Source organism: Perca flavescens, chromosome 18 (assembly GCF_004354835.1).
Source record: "Perca flavescens isolate YP-PL-M2 chromosome 18, PFLA_1.0, whole genome shotgun sequence".
NCBI classification, from domain to species: domain Eukaryota; kingdom Metazoa; phylum Chordata; class Actinopteri; order Perciformes; family Percidae; genus Perca; species Perca flavescens.
In genome coordinates, this window is record NC_041348.1 from 14,314,248 (window position 1) to 14,330,589 (window position 16,342).

Below are 16,342 nucleotides of genomic sequence, written 5' to 3' on the forward strand. Positions count from 1 at the left end.
ATTTCGATGGTCTGAGAGGCTAGAGGGTTAAATACATAAAATTGACTTGGTTGGAGTTGCATTAAAAATGTGTTCACATATACAGTAGCGTTCACGCTTCTTTTTCAGATGACTCGGAGAGAGCAGGTGATAAAACTGGAAGCTGACGTCATGGCGGCATTCTTGCTTCATACTTTATAGAGCAGCATTCTCCACATTCCATCGACAACAATAGATATTCTCGTGTCCGCTCTCTGACCGATCAACCTGTTTACACTTCCTTGTCAGAAGATCACGGTTTATTCATGAGAACAGGCCAGAATGGTGAGAACAGGAACTGTGGCTTTCTCTCTTAAAATCCACAATCGGAAAGGCATCCGTCTAGCAGACGGAACGTTCTGAAGTGGACCTACAAACCTGCAGGTTTTCTCTCTGAGGAGCGAGAGGCGAGGGGAAGCAGAGGGGACATGAGACGTGATGCTTTCTTCATCTTCCGTGACACCCACACACACATACAAACATCAATGGATGAAGACTTGAGTATGAACAAAAGTATGGTCAGTCAGACCCTGCTGTGTTACTGGAAAGCAAATAGCTTTGTTGCAACATTTTAATATATGCATGGTCCCAGCTTGTGGTTTAGGGTCCAAATAGCCTTGGTATGGGAGCAGTTGGTTTCTCGTAGGCTCCAGTTGCTGCCTGGCATTGCATAAGCGTGTAATAATACAATGCTTTTTCAGCGAGGCATGTTATAAATAAAATCCCAGAAAGCATTTGTTGACAGCAGCTAAGCTCTCCCTGAACCTCTGCCTGCAGACATCACACGGCATGTGTTTAAACTTCATAAACTGTGCTGTTAAGTTTTCTCGCTTATGATTTTTTCCACTCTATTAACCAGTTAAACAACTCTCAACTACCTCTAACCCATTTATATTTATTTTTGACAAAAGAATAGTTCTCTAAGAATGAACAGGCTGTTAAGGTAAATCAATATGTGAGATGTGTGTCGTGCAAGCAGAGACCATCTGACATTGACAGCATTATGGTGAAGTATAGCCGCTGTGTATGGGTTTTTTTCAGCTGTGTGGAAAAGGACATACGGCTCACATATAATTCACTACTTTTCATAGCGATGAGAGTTTTGTGTTATCAGCTGTGCTCACCTGTTAAGCCGACTATAAACTGCATTTGGCACCCTTTTTTATTGCAGTTTAGTGGGTAGCTGTACTGGAGACATATGGCTATAAAAGGAGATAAGCTAGGTAATATTGACCATTAGAAAACATTATTGGCACGACAGGCGATGCGATAATGAGGGCAAACCTGCAATCACAACTCAATTCACCCATCCGGGCCACCAAAACAAACAGGAGAAGTGCAGATGATGATGTTGGCTCATTGGCACAGACACACTGTGCCAATTAGGTCACTTATTCCATGAAGAGCATCAAAACCAGACCAACACCCACAGATACTGTGTTCAGTCTGAGATTTCATTTTATTAAATCACAAAGAACCATCAACATTGTAAAGTCATCAAGTAACAGAATTAGCAGCCGAGGGCATATAGACACAGAGAGGAACAGCATGGCATACAGCCATGCAATGCCATTGTGTCTCTGCGGACCCATTGGCGACACAACAGGTGTGTCAATATGACAAGCATTCAACCAATCCACTATGGCGGCCTCGTATAAACACTGAATAAATATAGATGCTTTCCATTTTCACTCTCAGCATAGCACGGCTACCATAAGAAAACAAACATTCAGAGATCGTGTGGAGTTCACCAATGCAAAAAGCGCTACAACTATTTTCTCTTTAAAGTCATTTTAAGATCAACTCTCTAGGCATCAAATCAACCATTAATTCATAGATAACCCATACCACTAGGAAGAGTGATAGAGTTTGCATGTCTGTTTAAACTTAAATTATTTACGAACTTGATTTGAACAGATTCTAATCACAACATGCAGCTATCCAAATTCAAGCCACAAAATAATCAATGACACAATAGCAATGGGGAAAATTACAGCTTTTCATATCTTTGTATACTACTTTTTAAGTCTTATTAACATAAAATATAAGATGCACAATTGCACAGATTATATCACTAATAAAAATCACAGTAATGTTCCATGTTTTGGTACTTGATAATGTCTTCAGTGACCTTATTATCGTATTTCACAGAAGCCTACTGTATTCTCTTCATGTGGCATAATTGTGGACAAATCGTGTTGCCGCATGGTGTTTCCAGTTTCTACAACATGGGAAATAACACATCCTTTTGCATGTTATTACTGGATTAATGTAGGTCTTTTTTTCACAAACGCACAATTGATGCCAAACAGAATTTAGATGAACAGGTTGGAGGAAATTGGCTTCTCCCCTCCATGAACAGACGATAGAAAAACGGTGTGTCGGAGCTGCCAGTCTCCCACCAGATGGTAAATGAGAGAGACACGGGCGATCAAATAACAAATACAACCAATCATACTATCAAAAACAAGCCATGTATAAAGGGAAAAAAAACACTGAGGAAAAATGATTAAGTATTCATACAATTCAGCATGTATGTCATTTCATTTGTTTATATGGACTATTTCCTTTTTGACTGTTCCACCTAATAATTATTTCTGTGTAAAATAAAATCCATCAATTTAAGGGGGTATCTAAAAAGGGGACTTGTTTGATTAAAAATGTTGTGTTTTTCAGTAGCCTTAATAGCCTCCTACAATACCTGAGTGTGTGTAAAGTAATTTTTCATTGTGGCCAACTGATTCAGGGAGGGAGAAATTGTCAGTTTATTAGTTGTTCGCATCATCACTGTCAATTTCAGGCCATCAAATGAAATCTTTTATCTCAATCCCGGGAAACCTCGCTGCGCGTGGGCCCCGTGTCATTCCTATTAGCTGTTAAAGGCCAAGGGGAAGAATAAACCAATTTTACGGATCCAGGTGATTGTGTGTGTGTGTGTGTGTGTGTGTGTGTGTGTGTGTGTGTGTGTGTGTGTGTGTGTGTGTGTGTGAGAGAGAGAGAGAGAGAGAGAGAGAGAGAGAGAGAGAGAGAGGAGGGAGGGAGAGAGAGAGAGACAGAGAGAGAGAGAGAGAGCTCTCATTTGCATACAGCTGAATAGTTATGTCTCCCGTGTCCCGCACATTACACCCGCATGAGGGCGAGAGAGGGACACGCGCCGTAACAATAGGAGGCACGCTGCATCTTAAACCGTAAAACGCATGGGTGGGCATGAAGGGGCACACGCCACCAACAAGATGAAACACAGGCAAAATAACATGTCAGAGAAAAAATGTGAGTTTGGACACAATGTAGGCCTGTGTATCCGTGCGTAAAAGGAAACGTAATGAGTGTTAAGGATAATGTCATATTAAAGTAAAAAAAAATTGTAGATTAAGTGGTATATATAATATATTTGGTAGGTATATTAGGACATTTGCTCTGCACAGTATGTGATCTATACTATGGATCTGTTTTGCTTGTAAATGCCAAAACAAATTCAACGTCAACGGCAATTACAACAAATGCTGGGGAGATTTTTCTTTAAATCGCATTTCTAGTTTCATTGTTTGAGATACGGCCCGAGGGAGACACGTATGACCCCACAGAGAGTGAAGGGCCTGAGAGGAAATAGCGCGCAGAACGGCTCCAATTCTGTGGTGAAGCCTAATAAGGCGTGCAATTGAGTGGAACCAAGGGCAAAAGGTTGCGAGTAGTAAGAAAGTAATTGAATTCCTGCTTTCTATCCTCGTAAGTTTCGGCTCTCCTTTATTGTCCTCACTCACTGTCCATAATGTGTAAATGTGCGTCCGGGCGCATTGTGCGCTAAAAATAAGTCAACAGATGTTAAGGCTTGTTAATAATCGCCCAGTATCCATGGTGGTCAGTGAGCACAGTGCCAGTGGGTATTAAATCTGGATAATTGTTGTTGGGCTGGAAGGGAAGGGGGTTGAATATGTGGAGTGGGCGGTGTCAGTGGAGTGATTGGCAGTTTATGTAATGAGCAGCGCGGTGCAAGTCTATATATCTGGGAGGAGACGCACTACGGTTCATTCACGAGTAATAAGACGAGTGATGAACATCCGTGGCGCACTGACGCACCAAGTTCAGCACCAAAACAAGCTCTCTGAGCCGCGCGCACACAGCGGAGTGACCGTTGTGGAGTACAGTACGATGCAAGAAGGGGACGCCTGCTGACAGAAAGAAGCACGGCTGTGGATATTGGTCTTCCATCACCTTTGGATAACTTTGAAACGCTTTCTCTGGACGCTTCTGACGCACACCAACAAGGAGCTACAGGAGAACTCCCTGGGAGTGAAGAAGGATTTATACGAGATTTCCCCCCCCTAATTTGTTTACGGTGGTGTAAATACTTTGGAATAGAAAGGTTTTACTGCTTTATTGGCTGGTGACGCGGCTGCATAGGAGAAGCGAGAAGGATGGCAGCCTGGTTCACCTTTACCATCGCATTCAGCACCACGTTGATATCACAGGTATGAAGGAGGATAACACATCTCCCCGGTGGTCCTGAGACCTCTCGGTTTTAAACAGATGAAGAGCCACTTGTTTCATGTTTTTTTTATTTTTTATTTTTTTTTAAGAATAAACTATAGCCTAGGCTTTGTAACCGCAACGACGTTTTCTTAAATCATATTTCCTTCTCTTTTAGGTATTTGGATCCGGTGTTTTTGAGCTTGATCTCCACGAATTTAAAAATCACAAAGGTTTGCTGGCAAACGGAAACGCGTGCAAACCCAACTGCAGGACTTATTTTAGAATTTGCTTGAAGAACTATCAGGCTGTGGTCTCGCCAGGTGACTGCATCTTTGGAAGTACAATGACAGCAGTGCTGGGGACAAACTCTTTCAGCGCCAAGGACAGTGGCACTTTACCTAGACCGATTCAGATACCGTTCACCTTTGGATGGCCGGTAAGAGCGTGGAGCAGTACATCCACTTTATGTATTTTATTACAGCCACCGCTATTATGTTGTTTCAGGGAACTGCTATGCATTTTGGGAGCGTAACGGTTATTGGTCAGCTCATCTAATCCATATCATTAGGTAATACTCATGTTGACAAACTGATTGGACTGCTACGACGTCGTTCATTTCAAAATCCAGAAGGACCTGCAATGATCATTGTTACACATATTAAAATGAAATTCAAAGAGCTCTTTTCAACCATCAACAGTCTATGAAACAGAATAGAAAAATATAGAAAAAATATAAGCTTTCTGCCCTAAATTATCAGATCTGTAAAAAAAGAAGAAGAAAAAAGATTCAAATGGATATTAATGAACTGCATTTGTTTTCTCCTTAGGGGTCATTTTCATTAATAATTGAAGCCTGGCATTCACCTTATGGAAGTCTACCTGTAGGTAAGTACGACGTGTTTTTACCACAGGAGGGAGCTCTGTCAGTACATTTAACACATGAGGCTCTCCAGCTAGTTTACCATTTTGCACAAATACATGCAAAAAAAGATAAATGTAGGCTATTAAATACAGCTCAGTCACTCCACATTTCCCTCCTGTTAATTGTTCATAATTTCACACATTTTCATGCCTATTCACTCCTTTGTTATGAACTTCAGAACACCTTTTTCATTCTTGTACCCAATACAATTGAACTTCCTCTGGTTTATTTTTTGTCGTGGGAAAGAGCTGTGGGCTTTGGTGAGAATACACAGTGCCTGCCAAAAACCCCTGACTACATCTTCCTGTATTTTACACCTTACTCTGTTCCGCCCTTTGGAAGAGGGGACTGGGCCTGGGAATGTTTTTGCTGACGGAAAGAAAGAGGAAATTTCAACCTGAGTTTATCTTTCATCTAAGCTGTATGGGATTTGATAAGGGATGCAGCTTGGTACTGGGCAGATTATTAAAGCGAAAGTGGATGACTTTTGAACCCGCAAGCTATTTATGATGTAGACATAAAACCACAATCATCCCAGTACATAAAAATGCTTATATATCCTACATTAATTCTGACTTCCTTCTCTTTTTATCTCTTTCAGATACAAACAACCCAGAGTGTTTGATTAGCTTTATGGCCATCCAAAGACAGCTTGGTGTAGGAACTGATTGGTCTCAGGATACGCAGACTGGAAAGCAGACTGAGCTGAGATATGCTTACCGGTTCATCTGCAACGAAAGTTACTATGGAGAAAGTTGTTCCAAAAAATGTGCACCCAGGGACGACCGATTTGGCCACTACACCTGCAACCGTGACGGGCAGTTATCCTGTCTGCCTGGCTGGAAGGGGAAATACTGCGAAGAACGTAAGCAATCTACTAAGCCTATTCACACATCAGCCTAGTTATACATTGTAGTTGACCCTGGAGTTTAGTTGTTCAGTGTTGGTGTGTTTTCTTTAACACAAGAGGGTCGTCCAGATGTTTGCTAACGACTTATAGATAGTGGAATCTGTTTCGGCCTAGCTGTGGCCTAGCTGTGGAACTCTTTTTAGGATTGGGTAGACAGTCCTTACCTTAAAAGAGTTGTTACTTCTGCAAGACTTCCTCATGATGTGTGATCTTTGCCCTTCAACATTACGGTCTAGGTCCTAGAGAGAAAAAAGATTTGTAAGCATACACAAGTTACAGATTTCATAGTTATTAAGTTGTAAGATAACCCATAGGTCATCATCATTAAGGCCACAAAATGTCGAGTGCTATAGCAAGACATGACGTGATAATATCTGGCAAGTCTGACAGGCAATTTTGGTGTAGAATTCATTTTCAGTCTCATGTAATTTGCAATCATATAATTCTGATGTGTAATTGGTTGTGGGTTTGTGAACACTAACTGAATATGGGTTGAGGGACAGACAGTTTAGCATGACAACAGGCACATTATGCTGTCAAAACCCACTTGGCCAAATCATAGACCAACACTCCCATGTTTTGGACATCGCTGAATGGGCCTATGAGGAGGCCCGATGCCATTTGGCTCCACAATACCAAGGGCCCTTTTCACCAAAACAAATTAATCAAAGAGTAGAATTGGAAGGAGAGTAATAGTTACCATGTGCTGGATATGTGGCCACATGGGTGACAGCGGATCTGTCATCCATGTCACTTGGTGGTGAAAGAGAAAATGGCATGTGCTATTTTGACTGTGGCGCCAAATTCTAACCAGATGGACTCACGTGTTGCAATTACAGACACATCAATCGTCGGTGACTACAGAAAATATACATTAGAAAGACAGATTAGGCATCTTTCAGACACTATAATTTTGCCTCTCTTTCACACTCCCATATATCAACTTAAACAAGCCTGGTCATTTGGGCCTAAACACTTTAGGAGGTTGAAGAAACTCGGGTTTTTAAGCACTACAAAGCGCACATTGTAGCCTACATTTAAGATAAGCAGCAGTAAAGGTCACAATTAAATTAAACCGGAAACAAATGGCTAATGAGCACACAGCTGCAAAGGCTAAAAGGATCACTTCCTAGCTTAACGATTTCCATAGCTGGTCAATATTCAAATTAAGTTCACACAGGTGTGCATTTACCTGGCGTTTTGTTGCAATTATTTCTAAAAGGCATTTACAGCCACGTTAGAACTGAGAGTTCGGGGGTTTTTTTTCTCCACTTTTTTTTAACCTTCATAAAGTACTGTAGGCTACCGCGCGTGTCCGGTAACATAATCCGCAGACGGGGAGGGGTGGCGCGCGGGCATTGATAGGAGGAGCTCAGGCGACTGCACGCGCCAAGGTTAATCGCGGCATTATTTATCCGCCACGCGCCATCGATGGTGAGTCCCTTCCATTGTTGGGCGCGCGGTAGTAGCAGCTGCAAATATGGTTCTGGCAGACCACAAACAACAATAGTGACAGCTGTCCGCTATTGAGAGCAAGCATCTGTTCTGGACTAAACCGGCCGCTTACCGCCAGTCGCCTGATATGTTGTCCTGCGAATCAGTGTCATGCAAGACCGGTACACTTAAAACAGGACAAACAAACCCTCAACCGATTTCCCCAGTGGCAGCGGTGGGGGGGGGCGGACAGGTTTAGATCAAATGAAGGCTTCTAAAGGAAAGTTGAGACCGATTGAGGCCTCACTTCAACAAGTAGCCTAGGATCACAGTTGGCTATTTCAAGAAAATGAGGGCTCTGTAGCCTTGGTCGTCATGGAGTGTGAGGGGCTCCTACAGTTTTATTTTACTTCTAGCACCTAGCCTACATGTTTCATTTTAAGTATTGAGTCATTCTTATGAAGACCAACATGCTGCCTGTAATGTTTGCTTCTTACTTATTATTTTTTTAACAGTTTGAAAGTTGTGAAACTTTGAATATTTGGCATTTTTCCCCATGCACGGTTATGCTAAAACAACCTAGGTGGGAGCATTAGCAAAAAAAAAAAAAAAAAAAGAGCAGCAGACTTACTGTATGTCTGTGTTTTTTTTTTTTTTCTCTTTGCTTTAGCCATCTGTCTGGAGGGCTGCAGCGAGAGGAACGGAAACTGCTCCAAACCTGGCGAGTGTGTGTAAGTATTAATAATTGTGAGGTGTTGAAATAAGTGTTGGCTGTTGTGTAGGAAGGAACCCATATGAGTTACATCCACGTGGTTGTGTTTCTCTAAAATCCATTTTCAAGCTAATTGTCATATTAACATCAGCAACTGGGTCTCCTGCAAATTATGTTTTATATACAACTAATCACAGCGGGATGTGTAATGTCTTGAAGAGTCACAGAGGCTTTTCTGGCATCTTAGTGAGAGACGTTAAGCTCACTAAATCAACAAAATAGAAGTGTTTTCCCCTCCCTCTTTTCCCTGCATCACTCACTGACTTCTCTGCTTCCCATGTTCCTTTCTTGTTACTACCATGTCTCACTCACCAGCAAGGACAATTCACACACTCACCCACTCGCTGTGAGAAATTCCCCCTGAATCCTTTTTTGCCCTCTTTTTAGACACAAATCCATCATTCCCACCGCTAAAACTGACCCAAATTTAGGTTAAACCCTTTAGATACCTAACACCGTAAAGCTGCACGCTCACTCAGCAAAAAATGTTGAAACCTTAAAAGTGCATCTTAAGACCCACAATCTCATGGTTTGACAAGGTTGCTGCGCGCAGAGCTGAGAAACAGATATTCATGGGAAACAAGAAAAAAATGCTTTGACTGTTGGCTGGCTGCCAGAAATCTTGAATGCCATATTTCACCTTTTGTGCTATACTATTACTCTTTATCCTAAGTATACTGCACATACCTTTTATGATTGTTTGTTTGCCTGTGTTTAACGTGTAGTTACATTCACATTGTTTGTAATGTAGACAATGCTTTTATTATTAGTTGCATGATTATACAAAACACAATGTGTCTTGTATGCAATAACTGATGTGTGATAAGGTTGGGGAAAACATAATCACCAGGGCTGATGCATGATTTCACTTTGCACTTACTGTATATCATGCCTTCTGGAAGAGAAAAAAAATCCCTTTTCATTTATCTTTTTTTTTTTTTTTTTTGTGATGGATTTATATGAGCTTTAAATGACTGTATCCAACTATGGTGCAGCTATTAATGTCTGGTTGCATGATTGATGATTGCTTTCTTATGTAATCACTAGCTAATCCATGACGGGGTTATAAAGCATAGATGTCTGCTTTCATTTCATCTAAAGTCGACTGTTTGCATGTTTAAATAGAATGTGAAATGGTTTCAAGTGCCACATTCAGATATGTTAGTCATGGCAATTATAAGATCTTCAATATGATAAAGAAGTGATTAATCAAGGAACATATTTTGTCATTTTGCAGATGCAGAGATGGCTGGAAGGGTACCTTCTGTGACGAGTGTAGGAAGTACCCGGCCTGCAAGCACGGTACCTGCCAGCTGCCATGGCAGTGTAACTGTCAGGAGGGCTGGGGAGGCCTATTATGTGACCAAGGTACACCAGACAACTTGGACCACTGCTGCTGTTCCTTTTTAGGAGATGTTCTCATATTACTTGTACACTGTTTTCATTTGAATTAACTTGAAAGCATTAGTAAATTAGGTTTCCTCTGAAGTGGTCCATTCATAGCTTTGTACATATCCGGGGTCGATAGTTCTTTTTTTTTCTTCTTTTTTTTCCCCTGCGGGCTCCCTGTAAACAAACACTCTTCTCTCCCCCCAGACCTGAACTTCTGCACCCATCACCATCCCTGTGTGAATGGCGCCACCTGTATGAACACAGGGCAGGGCAGCTATACGTGTACATGTCTGCCAGGTTTCACAGGGGTCAACTGTGAGCTGGAGATGCAGGAGTGTGACAGCAAACCCTGCAGGAATGGAGGGATATGCACAGTAAGTTGAAATACGGATACATTGCATTTTAATAGTCGCGTCATTCCGTTGTTTCCAAACCGTCTGCCTAACTGGTCCTCCATGCAATTTCTCCCTAGAATTTGGACAGTGGCTACATGTGCGCATGTCCCCAAGGTTTCGAGGGCTCCCACTGTGAGCACAGCCTGCTGACGTGCGCCGACTCGCCGTGTTTCCACAGCGGCAAATGCTGGGAGAAGGACAATGGCCGCAGCTACATGTGCGAGTGTCCCCGCGGCTACACCGGACTCAACTGCGAGAAGAGAGTGGACAAGTGCACGTCGCTTCCCTGCGCTAATGGTACGGTCTTCCTCCCCTTTTTGCTGAACTTCCCCTCGCTCTTTCTCCTCCCCCCTTCAAATTCCTGCAACTGGAAGCGGTGTGGAACAACAGGAATTGGTGGGAACTTGGTGTCTATTGTCTTCCATATAAACACTCTGCGGCTCAGAGCAGCAGCTTGTAAATGTCGCCACAGCTCGCTGCGGTTGTTGATGAAAGGGGACAAATGTCCAGCACAGCTCGATTTCTGTCTTCTTGTAAACATGGAGGGCTCTGGGATTGCGCTGTGTTGGGAGAACAATACACAGTGCTGTGGTCACACTGTGGATTTGATGGAGATGTGTGAACTGAATGGGCCTCATGGGAAGGTTTTTGGAGATCCTGTTCTTTCTGATGTCTCATTTTTGGAAAATCTGTATTTGTTGACACTAACCATCCTCCTCTCTTGTGTAGGTGGTCTGTGTCTGATCCACGGTGGCATGCGCGTGTGTAGCTGCCGTGCAGGATTTACCGGCCAGCGCTGCGAAATTAACATCAACGAGTGTGCCGGTAACCCCTGCCTCAACGGAGGCACCTGCCAAGACCGAATCAACGACTACACCTGCACCTGTCCCGCGGGCTACGGGGGCCGCAACTGCGACAGAGTCCTGGATGAGTGTTCCCTTCGCCCATGCCTCAACAGGGGCGTTTGCACTGGGGGCGGCGGGCCAGGCAAACCTCCAGCAACCTGCGTGTGCCCATCAGGCTTCACCGGGCCGCGCTGCGAGTTCTTCGACGCCGTCACCTCTCCCGTGACCAACGGAGAGATTCAAGACGGCTTCCAGTGGGCGGCCGTTTCTCTGGCTGTGGGGCTGGTGGCGCTGCTGGTGCTGCTGTGTATGGTGGGCCTGGCTTTCAGGCACATCCACAGGCAGGCCCAAAGAGAGAGGGGAGACACGGAGACTATGAACAACTTGTCCAACGTTCAGAAGGACAACCTGATCCCCGAGTCCCAGCTGAAAAACACCAACCAGAAAATGAGCCTGGAGGTGGACTGTGATTCCGAGAAATCAAACTTTATCCATAAAAACTATATCTTGGACCCATACAGCTCTAAATCAAAGGAGTTCAAGGATGAAAAGTCACAAGAGGATAAAAGTCTTATTTATGACAAATGTTTAGAAGACAAAATGCCCTTGAGTAAAATGTACAGGTAAGAAGCACCATATTCACAATGCTTGTATTAAACTATGATGGGGAAACATGATCGTGTGTGACGTTTTACTAGGACATTTCCTGTAATTTATTGTGTTCATATAGTGGTGTATATTTGGAGCCCTGCTGAGCGGAAATGCTCTCACTCACACACTGCCTATCAGTTGTTAGATCCCAACATTGAACCCCAACTGTTATTTTCAAACTTGTAAACACATTGTTCTCCATTTACACAAAGTTTATATACATATTTGACGCTTGCTTTCTGCTGCAACACTGTGTGTGTGCGCGCCCTAATGCATAGCTCTGCCATGTGCTTCTAGTTTGTGTTAACGCAAAGTGTGATTTGTGTTTGCAGTGAAAAGCCAGAGTGTAGGATATCAACGATATGTTCCTCAAGAGACTCCATGTACCAGTCGGTATTTGTTATAGCAGAGGAGAGGAGGGAGTGCGTCATAGCAACTGAGGTAAGCCAAAAAAAAAATCACATCTTCATCAGCATTTCCGCAGATCCTCCACTTGTAATGCATCATCATGTCGTCCCGAGTGCGCCATCCCTCACCACTGCACCAACATCTATGACAGGGGAATATGCTATTGGTAGAAAGACTGAATTCTGGGTATAAGTTGAGGGGGAAAGCCCAATCAACTGCATTATTAGTTTCTGTAAATTACACTGACTATTCTTTATCTTGGCCATGTCACGACCTAAAGTCCGAACATATACTAATTCCTCACACATGTTTGGCTCTGCTTGGTCTCAGAGGTGCTATGTTTTACTGCTATGGCATTTTGTGGAATTTTTAAAGCTATTCATTTCCAAGGAAAATATAATGGTGATACCAGAGCACATGACCTATCCTAAGAGTTTAAAAAAAGAGTTTTGGCATTATTGTGTTATTTTATTTTCTTGTATTTTTACTAAAAAGATTTTTCCTTTTTTTTTTTTTTTTTTTTTTTTTTTTTTTTTGCCCCTCTACAGGTATAAACTGAGGGGTCTGAAGGCGAGGGGAAAAAGGAAAAAGACACAATCGAGGCAGAATAAAATATTCTAGATTGTTTACAAATGCTCAGAAGAGACTGGAGATTGTTTTAGATGTCCACTGCTGCTCTGGAACACTTGAGAACTGAAGAGGGCAGAAACCTCTGCTCTTCAAAAAAAAGAAAAGAAAACGAGACAGAACAGAACTGAGAAACTTTATGTTGACCGAGTGTTTGTATTCAAAACATGTACAGAGAAGGACCTCTCTCAGTTGTGACAACGGTTACACGGACTGGCGAATAGACAATGTGACAAGGTGTGAAGACTGACAGAGCATCGGTGAAATGTTAATTTATAATCTCGGCCATCCTGGACAGCAGAAAGAGGTGAAGGCGGATCTTTGCCCCTCGTATCTGGCCTTTTGTGATAATCATGATGACTTTGACAGCCAACCAATCAGTTTAAAAAAAAAAAAAAAAAAAAGGTGCCTAAGATTTGACCCCTTCAAATCCCCCTCCCACACACTCACTTCTGCCAGCTTCGCCTGCTATGCAAGACTCCGGGTCGAGACGAGTGAACTCGCCCACTGTCGCAATCCAACCTCACAAACACTGAGAGTTATGAATGTCTGAAACTAATCTTCAACTGTCAATCACGTGAAAATGACTGGTTGGACTTTTCCATGCAACGGTGAAGATTGTATGCAGTCCAAATTCACTAGAAGCCTTAAAAGAGGGGGTTTGAATGCTAAATTTGTGCCCTTGTCTGTTCTTGGATCCTTTGCACTACAAAAGAAAAATCGAGGAAAATAGTTTTTAATCAACAGGGATTTGAAGAGAAAACCACAGGAGCGCAATAGTCAGTGCTGTGCCAGCAAGATCCAAGAGAAAGGAAAAGTTTGCATAGAAAAGTGTTTTTTTTTTTTATGCAATCCAACTAAGAAAAACAAGGAGAAAAGACTGTCACACCACTGCCTGCCTATAAAACATTTACAAAATACAGAACCAATAATGTAATTTTTTTAAATGATTATTTCCAGAGTTTAATTTAAATATGACACACTGCTCTTTATATGTTTTATAATATTATTTTGTATATAATGCATATTTATAAGGACCAAACTTCTGAAGAATAAAACTACCTTGAAAACTGTTTTTAATTTGATGTCAGTAAATGGAAAAGGAAATTATTTTTGAGGTGTTTTTAAATAATGAAATTGAGTACAAATGATGATCTAATGTGTCTTGTTTTTATTATTATTATTATTATTATCCAGGGAAGAAAAATGTCATCCTGTACTCAATTCATACCAATACTGCTCAGCTAGACTTCTTAAATTGTTAGCAGGTTTATAAATATGAAATCCAGCGGTTCTCCTACGTTCACACATCACATATAATGCTTTGGACATTAGGTAGAAACATGAAGCCCCCTGACTGTAGCATCTTCGAGTAATTCCTGGAAACGCCTTTGGCTCCCACCCCACTCACCCTCCCCTCTGTCTTTTTCTGGCCCTAAATTGGCTTGAAATTCAAATCCGTTTCCACGGATACCACCCCCTCAAGCTGGAAATGGTGAAACAAAGCCAGGCGCAGAGCAAAGGGGAACGCCCCCACACCCCTCATAATGCTCGCACACGCGTGTCCGCGCACACACACACACACGGCCAGCCAAACAGATGCCGTGGGGGAGCACAGAGTGAGCCTGTAGTGCCATAAAAACAGCAGCATATGCCAGGCCTCTCACCCCGTGTGCATGACACAGAGTGAGCAGACCTCCTCCCATTAAAAAATAAATAAACCCCACTCGAGCACTTACAGGCTCCCCAACTGCCTGCCTTCCCTTCAGGGTTAAGAGCAATATTTCAATGCCCGGTTCTGTACCACCCACTCCTGCAAACAAAGCTGGGGAGAGGGCCTGGCACCAGAGGGGAGGGGAAGCCAAATGGGAGCCAGTGGAACTGCTATGAATTCAAATAAGTGAAAAGATTTTTAGAAAAATGATGTGACTTATCAGAGCCATCTGCTCAGTCTTATTGCCCTTTGCCCTTCTTGTCTTTTGGAAAATGCTGTTGTTCCACACAGGGTCTTCTTAATATACTATACTACATACCATCATTATTTGACGTCGAAGAGATATCACGCTCTGATCAGTCTTAAAATATGTTGCAGCGTGTCTGAAAATCCATTTAGGAAATGTGTCTTCCGCATTATCAAATTCAAACCTCTCCTGCTTCCAATTAACAGAAATCCTGCGACAGTCAACACCCTCTAATCATCAGCAATCAACACTCGGCAGAGAATTGGATGGCTTTTTCCTCACACACATCCTGTTAGCCTGTTGACCTAGGCATCCTCATCTAAGGGCTTGTGTGTGTCTGGTGGGTAAAAAAAAAAGAACGTTTGGAAAAGGGTGCTTCCGGCCTGGCTCAGGAAAAACATACACGTTATCACCACGATTAATCATCTGGTTAAAGCGCCTCATGCTTCGGTCTGTTACCTGACCCAGCCTGATAGTACTTTGAGTTTCTTCCCACCATCATCACACCAACAAGCAGACACACACCCCCTTTCACACTTGATCGAAGTGGCAAACACATGCTAGAGCTTTGCTCTTTGGCCTCTGGGTCTCCATGGCATGGCCAGGCATTTTCATTGTGTTATAATCACAGCATCCTGTTTGTGACGCGGTGACATCAGTTCCTGTTTCCTCCCTGATTAAAAAATGCAGAACATGCCGGCGCGGGCCAACTGCTTTTCTCACGCATCAGTTTCTTCAGTCTGCACTCGAGTTTTTCAGGAAAACAACCTCAAAACAAGTCAGAGCGCAGACAAACACACTAATCAGCAATTATTTATTCTGAAGAAGGAAGAGGGGAGAATGTGTGACATTGATGTCATGAATGGAGAATCAGGAAGCAGATTTGAAATTCAAATCTTCCTATCTCTTCATGAGGAATGTGGAAGGGCCTCATACAGTACGTCACGCTTTTTAAAAAAAACGCTGATGCTCAATCACAATCGGGAGTGCAAAACTGCTACTTAGCTCCGGCTTCCTTAGCTGCAAATCTTTGTCACTGCATTTAAAGCCTTATTTGGCTCCTGACCATGCGTGTTTTTGTACAAGCATGCGTGGGCACGTCATACTAATACATTATGATGCTGTTGCCCAGTGCTCTTTAACCTTGCCCTGTCCTGCACTTGTAGCTGTCTCATTAATTAACACTAGGTGTCAGTAAGAAACCCACACACAGGAAATAGGTGGTCAGTACGTGCCAAAAAATAAAACCCAAGGTACACTCAAGTTCAAGTTTAAAGCAGCATAAGTAATCAACAGCACATTCGCACTTTGGAACATGAAACATGCTCATGTATTATTGTTAATGCAACCATAAATCAATAATGAAGGCAAACCTACTGGAGGAATTTGATACATAGTCTGTCATATTCACATTCTGTGGGATCATATTCTGCAGGATCTACTTTTAGATGCCACTCAGCTGTCCCAGTAACACAGCAACAATCTCCTGACCTAAAGAATGTTTACATCATACTCAAAAAAAAGCAACCCCCACCCT

The 16,342-nt window shown here is 42.6% G+C and overlaps 1 protein-coding gene and 1 long non-coding RNA gene across 2 annotated transcripts; one reads left to right on the forward strand and one right to left on the reverse strand.

Moving 5' to 3' along the window:
• The first annotated feature begins 4,035 nt into the window (after positions 1–4,035).
• Positions 4,036–13,917, forward strand: dll4 (delta-like 4 (Drosophila)). Its single transcript, XM_028606076.1, has 11 exons — positions 4,036–4,487; positions 4,664–4,924; positions 5,316–5,373; positions 6,012–6,275; positions 8,425–8,485; positions 9,764–9,894; positions 10,123–10,292; positions 10,391–10,610; positions 11,043–11,781; positions 12,142–12,250; positions 12,766–13,917. The coding sequence occupies exons 1-11, from the start codon at positions 4,434–4,436 to the stop codon at positions 12,769–12,771; spliced, it is 2,073 nt and encodes a 690-aa protein (XP_028461877.1). The 5' UTR covers positions 4,036–4,433; the 3' UTR covers positions 12,772–13,917.
• Positions 6,498–7,803, reverse strand: LOC114573756 (uncharacterized). Its single transcript, XR_003694942.1, has 3 exons — positions 7,513–7,803; positions 7,021–7,178; positions 6,498–6,559 (listed from the first exon to the last, which is right to left on the reverse strand). It is a non-coding gene; the product is annotated as an uncharacterized LOC114573756 (long non-coding RNA).
• Positions 13,918–16,342: the final 2,425 nt, after the last annotated feature.

What these genes read in the sequence shown, in the direction of transcription:
- dll4 (XM_028606076.1), top strand. Translation starts at nt 4,434, where the DNA reads ATGGCAGCCTGGTTCACCTTTACCATCGCATTCAGCACCACGTTGATA. An exon ending in AGGCCTATTATGTGACCAAG is followed by an intron (nt 9,895 to 10,122) that starts GTACACCAGACA and finishes CTCTCCCCCCAG; the next exon opens with ACCTGAACTTCTGCACCCAT. An exon ending in CCCTTGAGTAAAATGTACAG is followed by an intron (nt 11,782 to 12,141) that starts GTAAGAAGCACC and finishes TTGTGTTTGCAG; the next exon opens with TGAAAAGCCAGAGTGTAGGA.